The sequence below is a fragment of the Haemaphysalis longicornis genome, unplaced genomic scaffold (genome assembly GCF_048455015.1).
Source record: "Haemaphysalis longicornis isolate Haplotype H1 unplaced genomic scaffold, Haemaphysalis longicornis Haplotype H1 scaffold_4, whole genome shotgun sequence".
NCBI classification, from domain to species: Eukaryota; Metazoa; Arthropoda; class Arachnida; order Ixodida; family Ixodidae; genus Haemaphysalis; species Haemaphysalis longicornis.
The window spans coordinates 58,332,109-58,357,255 of NW_027526361.1; the positions used below are offsets into that span (position 1 = coordinate 58,332,109).

At 45.1% G+C, this 25,147-nt stretch overlaps 2 protein-coding genes across 2 annotated transcripts; one reads left to right on the forward strand and one right to left on the reverse strand.

Annotated features, from left to right (window-relative positions):
- Window positions 1–249: 249 nt before the first annotated feature.
- Ift54 (intraflagellar transport 54) lies at window positions 250–10,185 on the reverse strand. The gene is made up of 15 exons (XM_077706868.1): window positions 9,881–10,185; window positions 9,712–9,780; window positions 9,590–9,638; window positions 9,334–9,446; window positions 9,158–9,253; window positions 8,729–9,100; window positions 8,383–8,451; window positions 8,079–8,196; window positions 7,904–7,997; window positions 6,448–6,543; window positions 5,373–5,487; window positions 3,781–3,829; window positions 2,969–3,051; window positions 2,025–2,230; window positions 250–598 (listed from the first exon to the last, which is right to left on the reverse strand). Exons 1-15 carry the CDS (start codon window positions 10,013–10,015, stop codon window positions 439–441), a joined length of 1,824 nt encoding a protein of 607 aa, XP_077562994.1. The 5' UTR covers window positions 10,016–10,185; the 3' UTR covers window positions 250–438.
- Window positions 10,186–10,334: 149 nt separating this feature from the next.
- Window positions 10,335–22,902, forward strand: LOC144178764 (protein AAR2 homolog). The gene is made up of 4 exons (XM_077706870.1): window positions 10,335–10,480; window positions 15,483–15,772; window positions 16,615–16,978; window positions 21,007–22,902. Exons 1-4 carry the CDS (start codon window positions 10,473–10,475, stop codon window positions 21,545–21,547), a joined length of 1,203 nt encoding a protein of 400 aa, XP_077562996.1. The 5' UTR covers window positions 10,335–10,472; the 3' UTR covers window positions 21,548–22,902.
- Window positions 22,903–25,147: the final 2,245 nt, after the last annotated feature.

Consider the following 25,147-nt stretch of genomic DNA (forward strand, 5'->3'; position numbering starts at 1 on the left):
GCAGTTTAAAAATACACCTTGCACAAAGTTCAAATGTACCTAAAACAACCTCCATTTTTCTTTAAATGTAATATTATAAGGTGCGCACCCATGTTGCTGTTCAGAGGTGTCAGAAACTAGAAGCAGCAAAGCACATAGCTTTTTTTTTTCTTCACACAGATACGTTGCCCTTTCCTGACAGGTGTAGCGGTTGCCTTCTTTTGTTTTTAAACGCTGTTGTACCAGCTAAGGTTAAGTGTTGAGGCAAAGTGAGCCCAAGACGTTTATTGGCAGCATTTACATCGCAAGTGATACCTACGGCCATGGCTCTGCCAGCTGAAATACTGTTGCAGCACACAACACTGCATGTGTGTTTATTTGTGTGTAGTACCACACTCCAAACGAACAACAGTTGCGAGGCTAGGCCTCGCAATAAAAGTTTCAAATGTGAAATGCACATCAGCGGCCGAGGTTTGCAGCAGCCAGCATCTTCTCCAGTCGTTCAGCATTGCTGAAGATGGTGGCCTTGGTTGCCGAGATGGTCTCCAGTTGGTCGCTGATGCGCTGGTCAAGTTCCTCCAGGTTTTGTCTCAGAGGCTCCAGTATTGAGTCCGTCATGCTGAAAAATGTCAGTCAGTTTTGGCTCACTTCATTTCTCTTCTTTCGTTCAATTTCTATCAACACAGTCACTTGAGGGCTGAAGAATTGGGCCACAACTTCCTCTCTCATTCAGTGCTCCCAGGGCATCCTGTGAGCCCTCCAGTGAAGTTGCTGCACAATTTAATGAGCAGGAAAGCTGGCCTGCCAGGTCAACAAAGTCACATCATCGAAGTGCTCATCTGTCATCTGCTTTACCTGACACTGTCTGCCCTCGGCATGTTGCCTGTGCCGGTGAGGGTTCTGAAATGTTTTATGATTGCGTAGAAAAGCTTGTCTAGTCTTCATGCTGCATCTCTCTCGACTAAATATGCAATCTAACTGCATCTATTAAAGCCCCTTTTTCAATCAAGATTCTGTTATGCCAAATGCTAATAGGTTTCCGATTTCACAAGTTCTACGTTCCTCTGTCATCAAGCACAGGTTGGGTGACTTCAGTGAAATCGCTCTTATAAATTGTCAGCGCACTGGACCTCACTGGAGTAATCGCACTTTTAAAACTAACTAAACAAAGGGATAATAACAGGCCTAGGGTTAGTTATATAAACCTTTCCTGCTAACTCACTTTGTGCATTACAACTAGCAATCTTTAGTCAGCACTTGTATGCAATACCCTGTTCGGCACTTCATGTTTCTTCACTGTTTCATTAAAAAAACTCACTCTCACAGCCTGCCCAACAGCTGTATGGCTCACACTGACTACTTGTCTGCCTCAAGCGAGGAGCCTAAACCTTTTAGGGCAGGGCTCGGGCTGTTGGCGTCTCCTGTTGTCATCATCGTCGTAATCGTCATCTCATGTAGTCACAATACTAAAACACCGGGAAACTCGTTACGCCTCGCGCTAGTACGCACTGCATACTAAAAAAACACGGGCACTCGTTTACGCCTCGCGCTGGAGCGCTTCGTAACGTGTACTAAAAAAACACCGTTTATGCCTTGCGCCAACCAAAACACTTCGTGCTTCGAAGATACGGGACGTTTACAGCAAAGCTGTATACCTCTACCCCCCCAATGGTTTCATCTCCGTTGGCAAAAACACCAAGGCGCCAAGAATACACTTATACACTGCATGTCCCACCCCTCCCCAGGTTTCACATTAGTGGAGATACCCCGGGATTTTTGTAAATTACTGAAGCCTCCATGCTGCCTCAGTGTTGTTGAGGCCCTGAAATTGGTCGTGGTAGAAGTAAGGTTATGCACACAGTTTCATACACTACACAGCCAGTAAGTTCTGGCACACTTTACACACGTTTTCTTTAGCTATTTCCGGGGTAATTTTTTTACTCTAGTCTAAGGTTCCTGGAAGTTGGTTTCGGTGGCACTCCCTTGGTGGGGCTAGCCGAGAAATTCTAAGAGGCAGCTCGTTTGTTGCCCACGGTGTACACTACCTCTGCTCGGAGCTGTATGCCTGCAGGTTCTTGGCATGTTCTTCCTTCCAAGAGTTCAGCTCAGCGTTCATGGAGTCCAAGTCCTCGGACAGCAAGTCCAGCAGCCTTCCCAGAGGCAGTGCTCCGCGGCTCACAGCCTGGATGTGCTGTCGCAGCGAGTCCATCTTGTCCTGGCCTTGGCTCTTTGAAGGTGTCACGGGCGTAGTCTGCAACAGAAGTACTCTGCTTGTGCCGCCAAAAACCCGGTACCTTTCAACACAAGACATGAACGTATTGTCCCTGGATCTCGCACCATGCAGAGTCCATACCCACGGTTAATACGTCCTCGTGTATTACAGCTGCAACGTGCGCCCTCAGCTTTTAGTATGCATGAACATGGTTTGTTCAGAGAAGATAACGAGGTTGTACCCATCTCTCCGTTTTGTAGGGTGGAACGATTGAACCCATCTAGCAGGGGTCTTTGCTTGGCTCAAATTTTGGACGGCACGATTTCATCCTCCCCTGGGCAACGCGGTAGCTTTATGAAGTGTAGAACCACTCGCGCACACGTAACACTGGCTTGGCTGTCACAAGCAAGATAAATTTCCTTGGGCTATCACCCTTGTGGCTTGTAAACTGTTACTTTCAACTGCGCATGGGCGGCCACAAGGTTCCCGAGGTGACTTCGCACATCTATTTAGCTAGGCAAGAGTATTATTACTCACTTCAGCCAGGTATGCGTTTTATTCCTTTTGAAATGTCATCTTGTCAATTTCTCTTCAGGGTGACAAAAAGAAGCTACATCAAGGTCAAATTTTTTTTTGTTCTTCCTTATCTGCTAAGCTGTACCATGCCTGATTGGTAATAGTACATAGTACCACGGAAGATTTGATTTGACTGTCACTGTGGGTGATGGAGGCCCGCTAAATAGTTGGCTTGAGAGCCACAAGACTGCTTGTACTCACCGTCATTGTTAGACCTGTAGATGGCCTCTGACTTCCTTGCTCCAATTCTTTTTTTGCTTCAAGGATCTGCTTCACAAGGCTTCCTGGAACCACATGTGACATGTCGCAGTCTCTCAAGTGAAATAATGCTGGGTGGCATAGCACTAGGGCATTGTAGTTATAATTTACATAAGCTGACCAACCAGTTTTAAGGAAGTAAAGCTGCCTTCACACAGGTAAGAGCAGTGTTCCTGAGAGAGCCTTACAATGACACGGTATTCAGAGGGCAGCAGGGAAGACCTGCTTGTGAACATTGGCGCATGATGTATATGTTTTATGCATGCTCAGGACATTAGCATGCCTTTGGTTATTCACTTAAATTAACTCTGCGAACAGTGACCTGATAAAATCTGCCTTCTGCATAACCCATTTTCAGGGTTATTTGAAAATCCCTTGCATTGGTTGATGGTGTTTGAAGAATATGGAGGGGGCAAAAAGTGAGGTAGCTGACGCTAAGAAATACGTGCAAGAGTGACTGCCATTTCTGTGTCGGACAGAAAACATGGCAAGGTTCATGTCAAAACTCTTACCGAATTGATGGGAAACAACGTGACAGTGACATAGATGTTCATTGTAGCTAACTTCTATCAATTTGAGCATCGTAACTGCTTTGTTGAACGTTCGGAGGAAATTTAACACATGATCCAAACTTCTTTAATGTACATTTTTGATGCTGTGTTAAAGCATTTACTTCATCATCAAAACGAAATGAGCATCAGTTTGTATAAGGATGGCATCAACATTCCGCATCGCTTTCGCACCAGTGTACCTACCCTGTTCAGCCTCCGGCAAGTGTTCCGAGCTGGGAGTGTCCACTTTTGCCTGCAAAAATATTGGTGAAATATTGTATGACACTGTAACTCGTACTTCAGCTCTGGGCAGGGTGACAGGTCTGCAGTCAAAACATTTCCTCCGCCGAGCAAAAGTTCAAATGTACGATTTCTAGCTGTTCTTCTGATCATATTACAATATGAAAATGGCTGTGCACAATGGTATTTGGCGCAACAACCCAAGGAAGTCCGAAGTCAGTCTAGATTCCCCTACCGTAGCCAATCTTCATATGTCATGTTTCTCTGGTGAATTCTTAAGTATTGATTTTTAACTTTGAATGCGTATCAATTTTTTCGTCGCTTATTGGAGAGCACAAATGGACACATGTACCAGGCAGCACCAAGAATTACATACAGTTAAACCTGGATATAACGAAGTTGAAAAAAAATCGCATTTTTTCGTTAAATACAGGTTTTCGTTACATGCAGGTTTCCAGTTAAAGCTCTCGGGAATGAAGCAGAAACGAAACGAATACGCTAGGCATCAGTAATGCTGAACTCACCCTTGTTCAAGGATATATTTCACACTGAAAAACTGCGCGATTAGTGCTTGCGGTATACTACACGGCCCCCGAATTCACTAACGTAATTAAGCATCACTTTTGCTTTTCGACCCTCTTCGGTGCCTTGACGCGTTTCAAGAACCAAACTTAAGCTGAAAAGGGCGCCTTTTCGCGAACGCTATGCTCTTTTCTGCAGTCAAAATTGTTGAAGGGATGCTAGCTGGGACACTGTACAGGACGGCGACGTTCTTCTTTCTCGCCGGTGGAGACGGCATTTAAAATTGCGACCTTTTCTTGAAACGACAAATCTTTTCGTATTCAGGCAGAAACAGAAATCATCCACGAACCCACACCACAGATATGAGGGGACACACGCGACTAGATGCCGACAGGTAGGCCTAGCACTTAACCGACACCACTCTCACTCGTGGAAACGCATGAGAGATTGCGGTGCGGGCGAAATTCGCTAAATTAGTGCATTTCACCGGCCGAGTTTTCAGAAAAATGGCAAGAAACCTTACTCATCAGGGTAGCAAATTCGTTATATTCAGGTTAACCGTCGCAACTCCTTCGTAACAAAGAGGTCGCAAACACATGTGCTTCAATGAAGGCGGAAATGGGGAATCCAAAAACTTCGTTAAATCCAGGAATTCGTTATATAGAGGTTCGTTACATCCAGGTTTAACTGTAGTTCCACTTTTATCCTCGGATAAGTGATAAGGGAAGCTTAGCAAAATTAAATGCAATTCTATGAAAAAAGAACAGTTAAGGTAAAGAGACAGAAAAAAAAGAACTCAACATATATATATAATGTGTGAACAGCCAGAATAAAAAATGTGTTGTATGGGATGTAATTGTGGTGCACTAACATATTGGTGGGTCCTTAAAAAGTGGTATTCTCCTGTTTTTCTGTTGCATTCAATCCAGTTCTGCACCATTATTGTTTTTCCCTTTTTTTTTTTTAAGGTGCATCTATGTCAAGCAGGACACTGGCATACTCTAGAGGAATTGTTAGAAATGTACTTTACATACCATAACTGGTTCAACTGCTGCATCGATGATCACAAATTCGTCGTCCTTGCCATCTTCATTTGTGTCCCCATTTGTGTCCAAGATGACATTTTCAACAGGCTTAGCAGTTGCAGCTCTGTTATCAAAGAACAGGAAGACAATCTTAGCTTGTATGAAAGTTCAAGCATGCTGAAATACCGTGCACCTAAATTTCAACACAGAAATGTGCACATTATTTTTCTGGCATGAAAGTTCACAGGCAAAAGCTCTCTTTCTTTCCTTTACAGGATGTAGTAGATGTAGTGCGGCAGCCTTACTGATGCCTCATTAGGCACCTATCATACAATATATTGTAATTTATAAGACTATCCCAGAGGCCGAATCATTCTGCTGATGAACATAATGACGTGGATTCGAATCTTGACTCTCTTTTCCCTTTTTACAAAAGAAAGAGAAAAAGAGTACTTTTTTTTCTTTGCCCTTTGGTGGCCTTGCACCAGAAAAAAAACCTATCATCAAAGGGGAAAAGAATATAATCCAGCTTCTTGTTCTTTTGTCTTTATGAAAGAGACTAAAGAACGAAAATGCCCATGTGGGCAACATTTCAGCGCACATTAAAGAACCCTCACTGGTCTAAACTGTTTTTTAGGCCCTCCCTAACAGGCCAGGAGTTTCCCTGGTGTGTTAAATATTGAAGCTTCTAGATTTTTTTGTTATTATTATATTCATCCATGTCCACATTTAGTGTTGTGCTGCAGACTATCACATGCCATTACTACTGAGCCCGAGGTCGCGGGTTCGATTCCCGGCCGCGGCGGCCGCTTTTTTGATGGGGGCAAAAAGCAAAAACGCCAGTGTGTACGAGATTTTGGCACACGTCAAAGATCTCCAGGTTGTCAAAATTAATCCGGAGCCCTCCACTAAGGTGCGCCTATTCGCCTGCATTGCGTCGGCGTGTTAAACCCTACAATCAATCAATGAATAAATCAGTCAATCTCATGCCATAATGGTAGCCTAGTTGCACACTTCCTGGCAGCGCAGTAATCCTGTTCACTGCCACGATTGCAGCAGCATGCAGTTTAGTTTCATTCCGTACCTTGCTGCGGGCGTGCTCTCAGCAGAGCTTTCCCTCTTCCGAATTCTCGGTGCTGCTGGCCTGGAGCTTCGAGGTCGTGATGATCTCAGAGTGGAACTAATCAAGAAAGCCGGAAAAAGCTTAGCATTGACAACTGAGCTGTTTCATTTGAACAAGCCCGTGTATTGTTACCTTCAAAAAGTGGCACTACTAAAATTGCTACCACGGTGGGCTCTCTGTTGATAGAACCTGAAGGAAGGTGAATTTCTGTTCTGTTTAGCAGATGTTTCATTTACCAAAAGAGCACACTCCAAGTGTTAAATGCTGCTGCAGGTGCTTTTTTACGGTTATTTTAGCAAAGAAAGATCACTTACAGCTGTGATGGAATTCAAAAAGCACAGGACTGCTACTATTCACAGGTACACATCCACAGACACAAGAACTTCCCAAGCGAAAAGATTTCTTTCTAGCTAGATTATTGAACCATAAATTTTTTCTAGCTAGAAATTCAGTTTCTAGCTGGATTGAGATTTTTTTCCAACTGGCATCTATTACTTCCGCCTAGCATTTGTCGGTCCAGCTGGAAAAAAAACCTACAAGCTAGAAATAATTGCCTCTAGCTAGACTAAGAATTTTTATAGTTAGAACTGTCGATTCCAGCTAGAATCTATAAATCTAGTCAGAAATGGAGCTGGAAATTACGATTTCTTGCTAGAAATGCTCTTTCCATTTTCACAAGGGATGTCACTGCAAATTATTTAGTGGCCAGAAAAGTCTTTAACTGCTTACGCTTTCCAGGCACTTCCCTTCTGGCAGTGTAATCTATAAACCACGGCCACTGCATTATGCATAAAAATTTGTAACCTCCCAATTGTTAAAAAAATGCACTGGAAACACCAAGTCTCCCGTTTGAGCAGTGGCAAATAGCTATGCTGTTTTGTTTGTTCATAGTGCAAAAGTCTTTGGCCCTTTTAACGTGAAGATATTCAAAATTGTAAATATGAAATCAAACAACTCTAAGACAGTCATGCTTTTTGCCATAACAGCAAACTTGTGCACAAGCTATAGTTTATAGTACAATCCAATGCTAGCATCATGCTTTCTTTGCTTTTCTTTTTTGTTTTCAAAAATAATTAACAAAGTGTGCTTTGAATGCCGTCAATCAATAAACACGCCAATTTTGAAGGCAGCTTTTCTTTGTCTTTTAGACTGAGTAAATCAGGTATGTAGCTTCACCAGCTACAAAGTGAACATAATTTTACTTAGCAATTCATATTGATTCTTTTTATGTGAAGTATAGGGTGACAGACCTGGCTGTGTCGAGCACTTTTCAGTTAAGGAGATTGTAAATTCATGCCGCTGGCGTGCATTTCTCTGCATGCATCTAGCTGCCCTTTGACAGACAGAATTCCGTATGCCTGTGGTGAGAAATACAATTGACCTATTGTGCCGACCCCAGAGCGAAAGAGCCGCTCACCGGGACAACGGCCTCTCAACTTCAACTGTTGCACTGCTTGCGGTGTCATGTGGAGCCAAGTTATTCGCCTGCAATGTCGTCTCATCGGTGTTCACTGCAAAGGAAAGTGTTTGCACCAGGATCTGAACTTCATCTCCATCTGAGGGGAAGTGCACAAGTGATTCAGCCATCTTACACATCATCTCCTTGTCTTGACGTTCTTCGGTGCTGCTTTCAATTGTCTGCTCTTTGTGGGACGATCGTTTTGTACTCCGTGGACGTTTGACCACTTCACCTTGAGCAGCAGTGCTGTTCTGTAAGATACAAAACACATGTACACACACGTTCTGAATGCATGCCTCATTCCAGGTTGGGAGAACAAAATGTTTACTTCACTGTTCAATGCTTTGACGCTGTTTCTGCAGATTGTGAAATTTCGCACGTACTGTACGAATGGAAATTTAAACAGATTCAAAAAGAAAAAATAAGTGAGGGTATACGTTGCTGGTTTGCAGATCAAGTGTTTGCAGATCTAGTGCCGACTTCTCCTCTGTTATCAAGGTTTCTCTCTGAAAGAAAGTAAAAAAAAAAATTCAAACTTCAAAACAGGCTGCTCATATCTGCTTCATTTAACGTTAAACTTGTTCCATACATTTGTGTACGTTTTTGTACGGTGCATTATTTTTTTTTCCTACTATCACAGCCGAAAGCAAACTTCGTAGGCGTGCATCGTTCGGTCTGATGCAGAAAATTCAGACCGAAATAAATCAAACACTTTTCTCCGACAACCTCAGCTTTCTGTTCCGTACGGGAAAAAATATTGCTGAACGGAATTGCCCCTCTCACCTGCTCGAATTTTTCAGTCCCATTCGTAAGTTCTGATGAAACCGCATCAGTTGGTTCTTTTCGTTCTCGTGAGGACTTTTTTCTTGAACTAGTTTTGGGCCGTTCCGTGCTGCCCTCCTGTGCGGTGCTGCTGCTTTCTTGGACACTTTCGGATTTTTTCCCCGCATCCGGCTCCCGTGATTTCGATCGGTGCTCTCCCGAGCTGCTTGTCTTGGCTGTTTTAGACGACTTGCCACTCGATGAGCTCTTCTCTTTTTCTTTTGTTTCTTTTGCTATTGAAGACGTCGACTTCTTGTCATTGTTCGCTCCTTCCTCAGCTACTGACTTCCTTGACTTCCGTTCGCTTTCAGGTTTTTTTGGTGTTTTGGATGACTGAAACAAAACCAGTGTTGCATTATTCTGCGAGCTACGCGCGCTTTAAGGTCTCACCTCTTTTTTCTTGCTGGCATCTTTCTTATCAGACTTGGTGGGAGCTGAAGGCTTTTCCCCGGCTAATACTCTTTTCACAGCCTCTGTAGAGTCTTGCTGCAATTTTTTTAAATTTTGTAACACCAGCCGTGCATGCATACATACATGTGTGTATGTAGATGTACTTGAGGGCTAACCTTTTTTGCTGCTGCTTTTGCAAGTACCTGAAGAAACTCGTTGGTTTTCTCTGCCTCGTGTCCAGAAACAATTTTGGATGGGCGCACAGGCAATGCTGATCCTGTGAGGATTCCTGCACGGTCAGAGACAATAGGATGGCACTATTGCGATTTGAAGGGGGAAATGGAAATAGGGCGGCAGCGTTTGGCAAAGCAGTTTGTTAACTGCAGGCCCTCTTAAAAAAGCACGAGAGAGTATCGTTGAGTAGTTACTTACCCAAAGCATCGATGGCCTTCTGTAAAAATGCAATCTTGCCTTCTTTGTCCTGGAATTAACATAGGTAAGGTTGTACTAAATATTCAACAGCTAACAATTAACACGAAATATTCCGCACTTACTTTAATGTTCTCTTGCGTGAGCTCTTCTGCTGTGTACAGGCCATCTAAAAATTTGGTCGCCTTAATAACCTGCAACGCGCAGGCAGATGGCAACTAGTAATTTGATGTAGACCGTAAAATCATCGCGGTTGCGACGAAGCGGCGTATGATATGGGTCACTGGTACTCACATTATGGATAACGTCATGCAGAAATCGAAACGGCGGTTTCTTGAGCAGTTTTTCTTGTAGAGGTGGCCTTTTTATCACAGCTCCCAAAAGGTCTTGCGTTTTCTTAATTGTTTTCGCGCTGACTTCCTCCTCCATAGCGTATCAAGCTTTCTCTTTGGTGCGCAGCGAAGAAACAAGCGGTCACATCTTCGGCCAGCTCTGGAACGCCGGAATTCAGCAACGTAGTTTCAGTTTTGGATTCATCGCCATGGCAACAAGATGGGAACAGATGCACATCCACCGATCCGTATCCTAATGTCGCTACATCTTACATTTTAAAATAAAAGAACGCACCATGAAGCATTTATACTTTATTATAACTGCTTTAATTTGTATAAATTTGCACTAGGTTATTTTATGCAGGGCGATTGGGTTGATACTGTAATATCACCAATATTTTGTCGAAACAGCGGCTCATATTTCGCGGCTTGTTCCTCAAGAGTCGGGACTCGGGAGCGTTCGAGCGGCGGCGTTTCGTTTACGTCGCGGTCGGTTCTCCCGAAGTTTTTCAGAAAGGTTTTCTGCAAAGCTACCTGTTGGAAAAGAAGCGAGAATGATGGAGTAAGTACCTTTCGTTTTGTTTTTGTTTGACTGTGCTGCAGAAACATGTAGGCGCGACAGGGCAGTAGAGCGTTCACCGAACGCGTCTTCGCCGAATAGAAGCGCTTTTCTTAAAGCGGCGGCATTCTTCGATCACTTAGAAAAACGTGACACGAGTCGTTGCTTTTTCAGAAGATTAGGAATAATGCCGGAACGGCTGAGCATACATCTTTTTTTTGTGTTTGACGGTTTCGCAGAAAAAAGCACAGCGACTGCTTTTGCGCGTGTTCCCTTAGAGCGTCGTTTACGTGCTGTGAACGCCGCGTGGATTTGACTGCTCCTAAAGAATACCAAGATTTTCCTTGTACTAATTTGAAGTGCCTGCTGAAACTGCTGGTACTTGCACTGAAGTCTGCGCAATGTGCCTGCTGTCAGACAGCAGACAATCCTCCGTCAAGCAAAAAAAACGAGCACCAGGTAAGTACGTGATGTACCGTCTTTCACCGGCGGCCCTGTCTTGCTGATTAACTTTATATTTATTTTACGCTGTGCTAGTTTCATTGATGAAAAACTTTTCAATAGTTATTACACCGTACTTGGCGCAGGTGCTCACATGGTATTCAACCTCGTTGAAGCATTTGCGTACAGCCCGGTTTTCTGTCCGTAAATTGTTTTCAAAGAAACCAAATAAAATTTCTTATTCATTGCAGTGGTAATTATGGCATCTCTTTCGTTTTGTGGCAATGGCTTGTGCCATCTTTCCACAGGTTCTGATACGTCTAACTTATGCAGCCAGCTTAAATTGGATTTACACCCTAGCAGGTGGTAGCTGTACTGCGTTGTATCCTCCTGTCCATTTTTTTTTTTTTTTTCACCAGTAATCTCCTTTTTGTCACCTCCATGGCTTTGAATATCCCATTTAAACGCCAGGGATTCTTTAAGGCAGATGTTTCTCTCTTGCATTCTAACGCAGTGTGCCAAATCGTGTCCTTTTCCTTTACACGGCCCAAATAGGTCTTAAAATTTTCAATACTCTTCTGCACACAGTTCTTGATTCACAAACATGTCTCGCTATCCTCAAAAAGCAAAGCACTGCCATTGGAGTTATCGTGAAGATTTCTCGTTCTGATCGTGCGTTTTTCTGTCCAATTCACCTTTAACAACATTTTTGTCCTCCATATCCTAGTTTCTTTCTCTTCTGCTCCTTTCTTGGCCACCTTGAGCGCGTTTGCTCCTTCACTGTTGTACACATATTTCGTAGTCATTGTTCTAGTCTTTTCACCACTGCATTGCACGCCTTTCCCGTACACTTTAGCTGTGCACTTATAATTGTTCATTGCTTTGAACCTATCCTTAAAAAACATCTTCCTTGGTGCTTCTCGTACTTCAAACAACGTCCAGCCTACATCTCTTCACCCATTTAAATGAAACTGTTTGGGTCTGTTCGAAGTGTGGTGATATGCGGCATCTGTTTGGCATCCTGATATTGCGCCGCTCACCACTGAACTGGCAGCAGTTCAAATCATCCATGTCGCTTCAGACTATTCAATTATCTGGATGTACTATTATGAGCAATATGAAAGGGAACACAGGATGGCGTGGCAAACAGGCTCGAAGTGATATGCGGATGGCGCTGTGAAAAACAAAGGGGGAAAGCAGGGCGCTCTTCCACTAGCTGTTGGCACTCACACCATGCTGCGATTTCTACGAAGCAGCAGTTTACAACATTTCGCCGTTAATATGGTATCGTCCGACAGCCGATAATACGCATGGCGGGAATGGGAACAGTTGTTAGAACAGCGTCCCCCTTTCCACTTTGTTTCCGACGGCGGCCGCTGCGTATCACTCGCAGCTGGGTCTGAGTGTTCTTTCCACGAGTTCCTGTGTTCCCTTTCATGTTGCTAATAGTACATGGTCACCACAGTAAAAAAAAAAAAAAAACACTACTTGATCATCGCAGGCAAGTAGCACGTTAGTTTTTATTTTGCAAAATATATCAGCAATTTCATTCTTTACGATCGGTTACTAACCAGTTCATGTCAGCACGCAATTATAACTGCCTCAAAGCGTGTTCAGTTCCATCTTGTCATACTAAGTGTTTTCGCCATTCTTCTGTGCCCAGCACCTCTGTCAGTTGGAATCAACTCCCGCATGCTGTTGCCGAAACCTCAGATGTGGCTTTTAGATCCGGAGTGTCTATTATGTGGAAAATTTTCAATTATTTTATTACTGTTTGCTCCATCTTTTTTTGCACAATGCTTTTCCACTCACCTTTGTAATGCCCTTTTGCCCTGAGGGTATGTAAAAAATGTCTGTTTGTACTTCATTCATTTGACATTTTGCTATGCACACCTTGAGTTGGCCTCAAGGCCTGGTCAGTTGCCTGATTTTAAGCAGATTGCTGCATTCACAGATGTGTATCTGGGGACTAATATGCCTCTCCAAATTTCTCCAAATTGTTAGACCCCCCAACATCGCCCGGTTTCATTTTAGCCATATTTCATTTTCCCTAACTATAAATTGGGAACCTGCATATGCAGTGGGATTCTCCCAAAGTTTCGATCAACACCTGCTGCCTTTTGCTTCAGTTTGAATAATGTACTGGCATACTACTAACAGCTAGCCTTCTAGTTGGCTCAGTCGATCGAGTGGCTTTAGAATGAGTGGCTCAACTGAAAGAATGGCTGGAAGACTGAGAATTTCTAATTAAACTAAGGGAAATAATTTTAATCTGGCACCAAGGGTTGTAAAAATGTGAAAGGTGGTGACATTCGGTGACTGAACTTGTTACTTAAACTGTAGGTATGTCCGGTGGCCTAAAAATGTTTTAGCCTGCTCAAATTTCAGTAAAGCGTCCCAAAAGGCGTGTAAATGTGGATTTGTACAGATTATTTTTGTTGACCGAGTACTGCTGTGTCAGCATTCAAGCACAAGCTACCCCCTGCAAATGTTTGGCTTGATCACATTGCATGATCTACTTAGCATAGATATTAGCAATAGCGTTCGCATGGTTATTACCAGTAAAAAAACATGGCTTTTGTCTTGGTTAAATTGACCTTGCTTTCTACATGTACCATATTTTCGTGTGTATAACCCGCCCCTGCATGTAATTCGCATCCCCACTTCCAGCCCACCGGAAATGAAAAAAAAAAACATCCTCACTTGTTTCCCGCACATTTGATACAGGAAAGGCTGCACCAAAGCTCAAGCAACACATCAAATATACTATGTAGGCAGAAAAAGTGTGTATTTAGCAAGTAGAATACACTTACTGCAAGGTGAAAGTCACAGTTCACTCAGTGTCACTGCTCTCGCTAGAGCTATCACTTGAGCCGCAGTCCTCACTGTTGTACACAAGGTCATCTTCGGCTCCATCCATGTCATTTGTGGTGCAGCATTTTTTAAAAGCTGAGTAGGAGCTGCTGTGACGCTGCGCTGAAGGATAAACCCCTCATAATATCCACACACCTACTTCGCCACTGACATTTTCGCATTTTTAATGCGGGTTATATGTGTGAAAATACTGTACTAGTTAAGCTTTCTATTTGCTTAAAATTGGAGCGTGTAATGCTGGCAGGATCACACGAAAAAAAACGTTGCCTATGTCAAGCACACCACTTGTCTCATTTGTAAATGCTATGTTATTTTCATGCACAAATAAATTCAACCTGCATTATGGTTTAGTGTTATGATTGCCAGCATTTGTTTTGGCAGCTGGGCAGCCTACATTGCATCAGGGGAGCTAAAATTGCACTTTTAAATGTTCCAAAGTGCTGCCAGCAAAGCCACTTTTGTGTAAGGTTTCTGATGTGACACTTTTTCACTTACGTTAGAGAAAACATACTCTGCACCCAGTTATCGTCCTCTTTTAACTCTAGACCTTGGCTAATTGTTTCATAGTAGAAAGTGTTGCATGTGTGTGGTTCCTAGCAAAAATTTGTATGTACAGATGTATATGCCGCAGCGTATTGTCATTGTCGTTATCTTGACCAACCCCTCAGTGACCGTGGAATGGAGGAGTTATCCCACTCCTCATCACAGGCAGTAGTGGCATGACAGCATGCAGCGAACTATGTCGAACGACATGCCATTCTCATTCTTGCTGGGTGGGATCATTTTTTAGGTTGTTATTGGGGGTCATGATGTGCTACGAAAATGCAACTAAAGGCAGAATCATGCCATCCTACGCCTCGAAATGGACAACAACTTGTCAGGTTCAAGACAATAACAAATACAAGAGGAAACTCTGTAAACGAGACTACGTTTACATTATGCCCGGAACCCAAACAGACAAAAAAAACAACAACGGAAGAGACTGCAAGCTAACTATGGGGAAATGCAGTAAAAAGGTAGAGAGAATGGCAAAAAGAGTTCAAATAAAAGGGAAAGAGTTGGGGAGGGAGGGAAAATGACGCAGTACGGGGTTTTGACTTGAGTGTATTGCACAACCGGTCCTTCGATCACACGTCTCATCGCCAGTGGTAGTGCAGTGCACCCTGAACTTCTGTCACCGTCATGGCGAACGCAGCTCTCTTTAAGCGATGTCTTTCACCGCTGCGTGGCGAGACGACTTCCTTGCAAAGGAAGGGTTCTGGGTCCCAATTCTCGAAAAAGGGGTGCCGTTTTCAAACAACGCAGTATAGCCATGCAAATGCATGTTCTCTTGGGCTGGCGCGCCACTTTGAGGTGTTGAGGAGCGGCGAGATTGGCACAGAACCTGCTCTCGGCGCCATAGCCGGGTAAAGGACCATCTTTTTCTTTGGTTGTCATCATTTTTCTTTGTTTGCATCGTTTGTTCTTGTGGTGGTCCTTTCTGTCATAGCGATTTCTTCACATGACATGCTGCTATTGTTGTCACTTGAATTAGACACCTGGTTTGGTGAATACAGCTGTCGCCTGTCATCCTTTTCTATATTGTTGCGAATAACATTAGAAGAGGCATTAACCATGGACTCTTTGCACTGAGGGAGCTTTTTGAGGAAGCTGCATACCTTTTGGTGTTTGTTTCTTTTTTCCCATGCAGTGAGGGCACCAGCACTATCCCCTACGATCCTACTAGAGGGGACCGCATGCTAGCGCAGGGTGCCACGCTGGTGTTTTTGGACGTGCCGGCCGGCACGGAGTTTGGCGTGGACATGCAGACCAATGTGGTCGGTGAAAAGTTTCGCGGGGTCAAGATGATTCCGGCAGGCCTGCACTTTATCCACTACAGCGCCGTGAGCAAGACAGGCACCTCAGCACCCCGCACGGGCTTCTTTCACTACTTTGAGAAGGGCGAAATCTTGGTCAAGAAGTGGGACAAGGCTGCCGAAGGTGAGGTGTTACAAAAGCAAAAAAGCCCGCCTACTTCCTTCCCACACCTCATGCATTTTATCAATGCATTAACGCCTCTTAGAAAGCAATTGAAATGCCTAAATTATTGATTCTATAGAATTTCAAGAGGTCTTTTTAGTCATACAGCACTGGCTTCTGTTTAACGATGTACATACCAGCTTTCCCAAACTTCTGTTGTAGCTAAGGATTGGGACTTCATACTGAGCCAGCATTATTTAACAGATGTTGTTTGTTGCTCTTTTTAACTCTTTCCATATCGCAGGAAAAATGTCTATTTTTGGTGGCTTCCAGTAAAGCGTTTTTTTTTATTCAAGAACCGTCCGGCTTAAAAGATGGAGTAAGGACGCAGAATGCAAAATTAAATTTGTCAAACAAATGTTTTGCTAACGGTTTTTTTTTTTAATATGCTTCTATTTTTCAAAGAGGTTTAAGCTGTTTTGAAATACAAGGTAGACGGGGGCTGGGTTCTTGCAAATTTTAAAAGCGCATCAAAAACAATGTTTTGACCGAAAAGCACAGAAGGAGATTGTGCACGGGGCTTGAACGCAAGCCCAACAGCTACAAAAGGCGCAGGCGCAGAAATTTTCCTGCGAATGCAGGAAAATTGAATTGAGTGAACCTCCATTGTGCTTGTCACGGGAGGAGCGGGACAGTAGGGGAGAAGAGCATGAGAGGCGGGCAGGGGTGAGAGGAGAGGCACTTACGCGGCCGGGGCAGCAGAACACTAACATCTTTTGACGCCGTTTGCAGAGAAGCGAACAGATGCGTGGCCAATTTTTCTCTGTTCTGACCCATTGACTCTGTGCTGGCGCTGTGCGCAGACGTGTCGTCGGAGCCGGTGTCGGAGGAAGAGGTGGAGCGCCTGAAGGTGAACCTGCGCGGTGACCTGGACCAGTACCTGGCGGTGTTCTCATACGTGGACTGGTGCAGCTGGATCGCCCTGACGCGGCACGTGACGCGGGAGGTGCTGGAGCGGCTGCAGCCCGAGAGCTGTGTCATCCACTCGGCGACGCCCTTCGAGCCGGTCAAGTTCTGCTCACGCCGCGGCCCCGACCTGGCCTCCATGGCCTCTTCCAGCGGTGACGGCGGCGAGGACGTGCACCTGGCTGACAGGGCCAGGGAGCTGCTCCAGCTGAAGGAGCTGCCCGAGTACCGCATTCGCTTCACCGAGATCCCCAGAAAGAGGTGGGCTATGCCTCTGTCCCGGCGGGATGCCTTTCGCCTGTTTCCAGTAACTCGGCCTCTGCCTGGTAGGAGGGGAGAGCAGTCGAGCTGGTTGATGAAGCGGTACTTAGCGTGGAGTCTTTTTGTCGCAGCAGCTGCTGTCTCCAGCTGATGGGAGGAGGGAAGGGAAGGATATTGGAAGGGCTGAAGACTGTGCTTCTCTTTGTCACTGCGCCAGTTCGGCTGTTAACACTTTCGTGGACTCGCAAAAATCGGTTGTTTTTGAGTGTTCCAGGAAATATTTTTTTCTTGCCACAAAAAATGACTGATGCTTATGCAAGTTATGAAATGATAGAGGAAGAATGGGGCTTTCCAACAGTAATAATTTCAAACAACAGATGTAATCCAAATTTTATCAAGAAATTGTGAAAACAAAACAAAAGTAACAAAAAGAAAAAAATTAATGACCTCAATGATACTTTGCACACGGTAGACATAAAAACAATTTGAATTATACACTTTGAACATAAGGCTGTTTAATAATACTGCAAATATTAGTGGTGCTAGTACGAAAGTAATTTACATACAAAAATATACATATAAACACGAAGAGCTGTGCGCTGCTCTGGAGCGCTATGCCAAGGTCAACTCCAGGCCATCCTTGTGGAGAAAACTCGACTCTCTGTACAGCCGCCGCCAACCGGTCTCGCCCGAACGAAGTCGACACCTTGGAGATAAGATCTGTGGCCTTTAGGACAGGGCTGGATCTGTTTACGAGGCACGCCCGCGATAGAGCGACCAGAGAAGAAAGCGGAACTTACCGGCGAACACCTGTGATGGTCCGGAACGATTTGACGCACTTTCGCTGCCCGTACTAAAGTCTGGCGTATTGAAGTCGTCTGCCGTGTCTGTGCTGCTACCATCATGCACAGATTTGAGCTCCGATACACCGGAATCTGCCGAAATTCACCGTTCGCGCGGAGCATCGGCAAGCGGCGGTGACGCCATAACTGAAACCACACGAGCTCGTCTCCCCGTTGGCAAAGGACATTTAAAAATCTCCCCCGCGGCGGAAAAACGAAACTCGAAAGTGAAATTGATAAAATGCTTCCTCCTTTACCATTTGGATGGCGTTAGTGGTCCAGAAGCGCTCGAGATCGCCAAATTGTGACCTTGTACAGTTAAACCTGGATGTAACAAACCTGTATGTAACGAATTCCTGGATTTAACGAAGTTTTTCAATTCCTCATTGCCAGCCCCATTGAAACCCAAGTTTTTGTGACCTCTTTGTAATGAAGTCATTGTGACGGTTAACCTTGATGCAACGAATTCGCTACACTGATGAGCCATGGTTTTTTGCACTTTTTCAGAAAAAATTGGCTGGAGAAATTCACTAATTTAGCTAACTTCGCCCGCGACGCAAACTATTGTGCGTTTCCAGTGTGAGCGCAGGGTCGTTCAGGTGCTAGGCCTGCCAGTCGTCGTGCACTCGCATGGCTCCGCTGCCATCTGTGGGGTCAGTTCGTCGATGATGAGTTCTGTTGCCAGAAAACGAAAAGTGTCGTCTTTTCAAGACGAGCTCGCAATTTTAAATGCCGTGTCTGCTGGCGAGAAAGAAGCCGCCCGGTGCAGTATCCCAGCTAGCACCCCATCAACAATTTTGAGTGCGGCAAAGAGCATCCAGTTCTCGAAAAGGCACCCTTTCAGCTTACATTTGATCCTCGAAATGGGTTAAGGCACCGATAAGTGTGAAAAGGCAAACGTGATTATAAAGTTACGTTTGTGAACACGGGGGTAAGTGACCTGGCTTCTTTGGAGTGCTGTGTAGTGACTAAGTTCGTGGGAAAGAGGCGCAAATCACTCAGTTTTTCACTGTGAAATAAATTTGTTAAGGGTGAGTTCACAATCAGTGCTGTGTAGCATTTTGGTTTCGTTTCTGCTTCATTCGCGCGAGCCTTAATAAAAAATTGCGAATTTTTGTCAACTTCATATCAAGGTTCTATTCGCATCGATAGCGTACCATCGATGCGAATAGGTGCGGTCACGAAAGTGTTCAGCGTGGTCTTGTCCGCCCGCATTGACTTTGGGAGTTGTCTTTGCAGCATTTTTCAGGCCCTGCATTATGCACCATTTTTTTCTAATGCAGTAGCATCTGTTTGTGCGTTTGTACCTGGCAACCACCAACACAGTGCACTTTGTGTGGCAAAGAGGATGGAGGTGGATGGAGGAAGAGTGATATGACATAACAAAATGCTTGAGTTTCACATTATTCAAAGCTTTCTTATCCTGATTGTTCTAGCATTTATGGGTTGATGGCTAAAGAAGTACTCTCCAATCACATTCCATGCATATACTATTCGGTCATTGGTACTGAAAGTTTGGGCTACTTGGAGTTTTTTATGCACACAATCATGAATTAGAGGCCTTCTCTTGTTTTCCGGTGCAGTTTCGAGTTGTCATTTTGTGCCAGCTGGGCTGTTCTGGCAACCGTGCACCCGCATGTGTCCTGCTGTGCCTATTTGGCACACATTTACCTCCTGTCACGCTAACTGGGCCTTAACCTGGTTGTCAGGTAGTTCTTTCAGGAAACACTGATTTATCATTGAGCAATCTTATGGGTAATGAAGTTTGTTGAGCAATCTTATGGGTAATGAAGTTTGTTGAGCAATCTTATGGGTAATGAAGTTTGTTTGCTTATTTGGAGGGCATTGGTCACATTTCAAAATTGTGAATTCTGTGACACAATCTACAAAATAGTCCATCAAGCACGTCAAGCCATGCCAGTTTTTTTTTTTTTTTTTTTCTGCCGCCTCTTTCTAGGGCCTGTTTTCCCTACATCCCCGACCCCTAGCAGAGAAGCATGTAGGTGATTGCAAACTCTAGCAAAACTCTCTGCTTTTTCTATAAAGAGCCTTCTCTCTCTTAGTTGTGAAACTGGGTGGGGTGTTTTCAACCTGTAGATAGGCAGCACTCGTCAGCAGTGTCAGTTTGCATCTTGCCACCCTCCCCAGGCCCAATTATGCATCGTTGGAAGAGTTCAACAGCAAACATCAAATTTTCAAAAGCCACAGCTCATCACTCCTTGCGCTATTTTTGTGCTGGTGAGAAAATGTTGCGTGATATTTCGTAGCTGCCCACCGATTTTCTGTAGAGATAGTAAAGAAAAGAACGGAAAATAAAAACACTGATCGATCTGCTTACCCACAGAAACATACCTACATAATTTATTCGTTTGGTGTCAGATGAAAACTGTGCAACAATTCTTTTTTTTTTTTTTTTACCCGCCGCGGTGGCTCAGTGGCTAAGGCGTTGCGCTGCTGAGCACGAGGTCGCGGGTTCGATTCCCGGCCGCGGCGGCCGCTTTTCTGATGGAGGCGAAAAGCAAAAACGCCCGTGTGTACGAGATTTCGGCGCACGATAAAGATCCCCAGGTGGTCAAAATTAATCCGGAGCCCTCCACTACGGCGCGCCTCATCGCCTGCGTTGCGTCGGCGCGTTAAACCCTACAATCAATCAAATCAATTCTTTTTTTTTTTTTAATTGCGTAAATAAGTTTGCCATTAACTCCATAAAATGTTGGTAAAGTTTTTGCTGCATTGCGGTATTCTGATGTATTTCCGGCATTTGGGAATACCCAGGCTGGTATCTAGATGTAAAGCATTTCTTCGCAACCCTTCTTCCACCAGTTTGTTTCTTTCCTGATGCTTTGTGTAAGTACACCAGCCCCTGAGGAAATGGGACATACGTTGTCTCGCTCCCATAATTGTGACTTGGGCGTATTTTTTGTTTGTTTTTCAGCTGCATTGCGATCCTTGAGAGATCCCGGGACATTGAAGGAGCGCTTGTACATTACCCCTTTTCCAACGGTGTTTTATGGGAAGGAACACACTGCAAATTGTACTTTTGGCAGGGTTGGGGAGGGTCTTGAAAGATAAAGTAGGCCTAAGTTTGGAAAAATGGCTAACTCATCATTATCGCATTGCCCTCTGAGTTGCTGGTGCACCAATTGCCATCTCAGGCGTTGCGCTCCTCCCCCGCGACGCCTGCAGGCACCCGAGCAATGCCACGCCGGCCGAGATCACCCGCCACGGCATGGACTCGAGCTACGTGCTCGAGCGGATGCTCTCCTCGTGGCCCCGCGAGCACGACCTGCTGGGCGAGCTGCAGTTTGTCTTTGTCTGCTTCCTGGTGGGGCACGTGTACCCGTGCTTCGAGCAGTGGCAGAAGCTGGTGCGCGTCTTCTGCAACAGCAGCGAGGCCATCGACCGGCACCCCGAGCTCTTCAGCGACCTCATCTCGGTGCTGCACTTCCAGCTGCGCGAGGTGCCGTGCGACTTCTTCGTCGACATCGTCTCTCGCAAGAACTTCCTCACCGAGGCCCTGGCCCTGCTCTTCCGAAACATCGCCGAGTCGGCCGTGGAAGACGACTCGCCCGCCTCGCTCAAGATGAAGGCCTTCCGCTTCAAGATGAGCCTCACCAAGATGATGGGCTGGAGCTTCGAGGGGGCCCACGGCGAGCTGTCGGACGAGGACGCACCCGTCATCGTCGATCTCGGCGACGAGCACAAACCGGAGGGGCCCAACTGGTGACCGTGAACGCATGCCCCCCCAGTGAAGTCGCTGGAACTGAGATCACGCCGCGTTTGTTACTCGTTGCATTCGAGAAGTTTTCCTCTGACTTCAAGGCAGAACGTGTTACGCGTGTGGAGCGTTGTTTCGCAAGAAACAATGTGGGGGCCGACACTTCCCGTCGAAGGGGCTGAGAAATGGACCTTGTGGTGGAGGCAGAGAACTGGGTTGTAAAAAGGTGGAACTGACTCGTCTAGCAAACACAAGAAAGGGGGGTTATGCCACAAGAATTTCTTGGAACCAATGGCTCCTAAAATTCCCTGTGTGCTACAAACTTGTCAATTCTCTCTTACATAACAGTTTTGTAATGCAAAATGTATGGCTTTTTTTTTTTACTGTAATATCAGCTCATTTCATTACACCTGTAGTTTTGGTCAAAAGTAATGAGGTTAGGCAAGTTAGCAGTGTTGCAGAGACTGTGAACTGTTGAGAGGCTTGATCAAGGTGCTCAAATTTAGGTGTTTAGAACCTTGTTAATAGCTTAAAAGAGCAGCATCACATAATCGAATAGTTGGACTGAAAGCAGCAACCTTTCAAGAAGGCACCCTGAACAGAGCCCATTCAGCGGTAGCAACAAACTGCTGCATTTTGTCGGAACATACTTCTTTAATCTAACACTGCCGGGGTTCAATATGTCATTGGGCTTGCAACACCTTGGAAGCTTGCCATTTATTTCTGGCCACCTCTGCATTAGCTGCTTTATGCAGAGTCTGGCAGCTTGGAGTGGCTGCGGTCAATAGTAACAGGCAGCTCTAGGTGTTACCCTTTTAGAGATCAACTGTAATTTATAATTGGTTTTATATTAATTCTTGCAACAATGTGCGTCTGAAAGCATTTAGCAAACCTCCCTGTCAGTGTTTAGGTTCTTCACAGAGAAAGTGCCTTCAACATTGTCAGCTTACCTGTATACACAGAATTCCTTTCATCTCAACCTTGGGAGTATTTCTTTGTTGTTCTTTTGTTTGTGATAATCTTCTGCACTGTGCCCCACGTTGCTGTTTGTTGCAGTATTCTGTGAATCTTAAGACTGGAAATTCATGGTGCTAGTTAATGTTAATCTGTGAGCTTTTACTTGCTTCCTCGAAGAGGGGTAGTTGATGTCTCATAGAGCAATTTTTTTTTTTCCCTGACAATGAAATTTCCAGAGCTCGCTAGTCACTATCTGTGCAAGAACAACTGTTTTGGTGTAGCTTGTTCTGTGACGTGCAAAGTAAAGTTTGGAATACTCCAGCTGTTGCATCCTTGTATTCATTGTCATGCACTGTGTTAACATCATTGAAAGCCCGGGAAATAAAGGGCATATCCTAGATTCCCAATGTAGCGTTCTTCTTGTTTTGCATCTATTAGTGTTGTGGGCTTGACCGTTTAGCATAGTAGTCTACCAAGCGAGGGTTTAGTGGGGCACAATAGCTGCGAGTTAAAGACACTCTTGTAGCTTTTTTTTATCACAAAAATGGAAAATAATTTATTCTCATTCACACGCAATATCGTAAAAAGTGAAGTAGCGTTCACATAGAGAAAAGTTAATAGCCTTAGTTTTTTATTGCAGGACATGTCTTTGGGTCGAAAAATCGTTATGTTACTTCATACTACTGATGGCAGCTATAATCACCTACAGTAGACACTTCAACATTGTTTTCTTGCCGAGAGTTCTCGTTTTACGAGCCCAACTGTCCCTGTCTTTGTTTCACAAGGTTTGTGCGATGTCTACACTAATGCGGACATTGCCACAAGATACCACCTGATGCATAGTCTACTCAGCAATACATATTGAAAGAAAACAGCAGAAATGCAAACAGTTGGGTAGTACTAGTCGGTGAGACAGCTACTTATAGATGGTATTCACTGAAAAGTTCAGCGGGTGATTTCTTCGCTTGGCAACACTGAAAACCGCCATGACCGTGCCCACATCTCGCAGAAGAAAAAAACACTAGCGTGCATCGTCTGCCGCGGTTTAACCGAATTTTCGGTGGTGGTGTCAACATGTGGTGGCGCTTTACCCTTTACTTGCCCTCGAACACTTCGCATCCCCAGAGAATGAAACTGCGGCTGCGAACGAAAGCGAAACGGCACGCAAGAGGCCGCCGCTGCAGTTGCTTGCGACCACGGATGTCGCCACAAGTGCCTTTTAATGCATAGTTGAGTACAAAAACCAAAGAATGGTTTTGAAGAAATGTTTCAAGCGTATGCCGATTTAGATACGATAGTGGAGTAGCAGCTAGTGCATGCGAGGCCGTCTCCCGGGCCATGCCATGCTCGCACTGCCCAGCCGGCACAAGCGCTGGTGAATCACGAGTGACCTTTGAACAAATCACTGAAGTTAGACTTCTGCGTGGCACAATTTTCGACAACAATATTTGTGCTGTCCTTGAACATGCGACAGACCTTCAGTGGCAGTCAGCTATAACTTGCATACATGCGCGACTCTGTTCTAGAGCACTGCACGGGCCTGATTTTAAGGCCCGAGCCCGGCCCGAGCCCGCTTCGCGAAGCCCGAGCCCAACCCGGGTCCGTAACACCTAGCCCGAGCCCGGTCCGGGCCCGGGCATTCATAAGTGAGCCTGGCCCGAGCCCGGCCCGGCAATGAAAGTGCAGTGTGCAGCGTGTGCGCGTTGGTGACTGCAGACCTGGCCCACATCATGTGGGGATGTGAAAGACACAGTGCAGTGGGGAGCCCAAAAGAGCTACCACCGGACATTATAGGACTCGTGAGCTCGCCCGAATACGAGCGGCAACTGCTGGCAGTCCAGCGGCTCGAGGCTGCTCTGGCCCGGCAAAGGCGAAAAGGAGACCCTCCTTCGGGAGGGGACTCGCCGAGTAGCCTGAACCGGTGCCCAGGCATAGCTTCGGGGTCTGCTTAGTACATAGACAGGGGGTGGCGAAGCCCTGCGTGGCCTGACCCGCCTCCCCGCCGGAAATTTTCAATAAATGTCATTTTCTCTCTCTCTTGGCCTAGGAATGGCCCGCGCGTGTGTGACCAGGCCCGGTCTTTGACGCTGAAGAAAGTTTGTTTATTATATTCCGGGCGATCAGACGGAGCATCTAGTCTGTACAAGCACGTCATGAACTGAAACGCAAAAAATAAGGGTTTAAAAGTGCACGTAGTTTAGCTTCCACCGTCCGCAGTTCACGCCACATCGGCGTAATAATAGCTCGTATTCTTGCACGACAGACATCATCACCTTTGATTACCAGACTCTTGGCAACTTCATGTGGTTGTCTTGGCCACAAGTTGGTATTGCTGAAATTTTTTGAACCGCATTTGAATCAACGAGTATGTACGCGCGTTGAAATACTTCACCTGCAGTGGTTGTTAAGCGGCGGTGTTTCTCTTGCACGCGAGTTTGATTCCCGGCCACGGCAGCCGAATTTTGATTGGTGCGACATCTGAAACACACGTGTACATACATAGACATAGTTGCAAAGCTCCAGGATATTTGAATTAATTCATTCCCCTCTTGGGAATTCCTTGTAATCGTATCTTTGGTATGTTATACACCAAAATATAAAATTTTGATGCAGTACAAGAAATGTCATTAAAATTGCAGTATACTGACCATC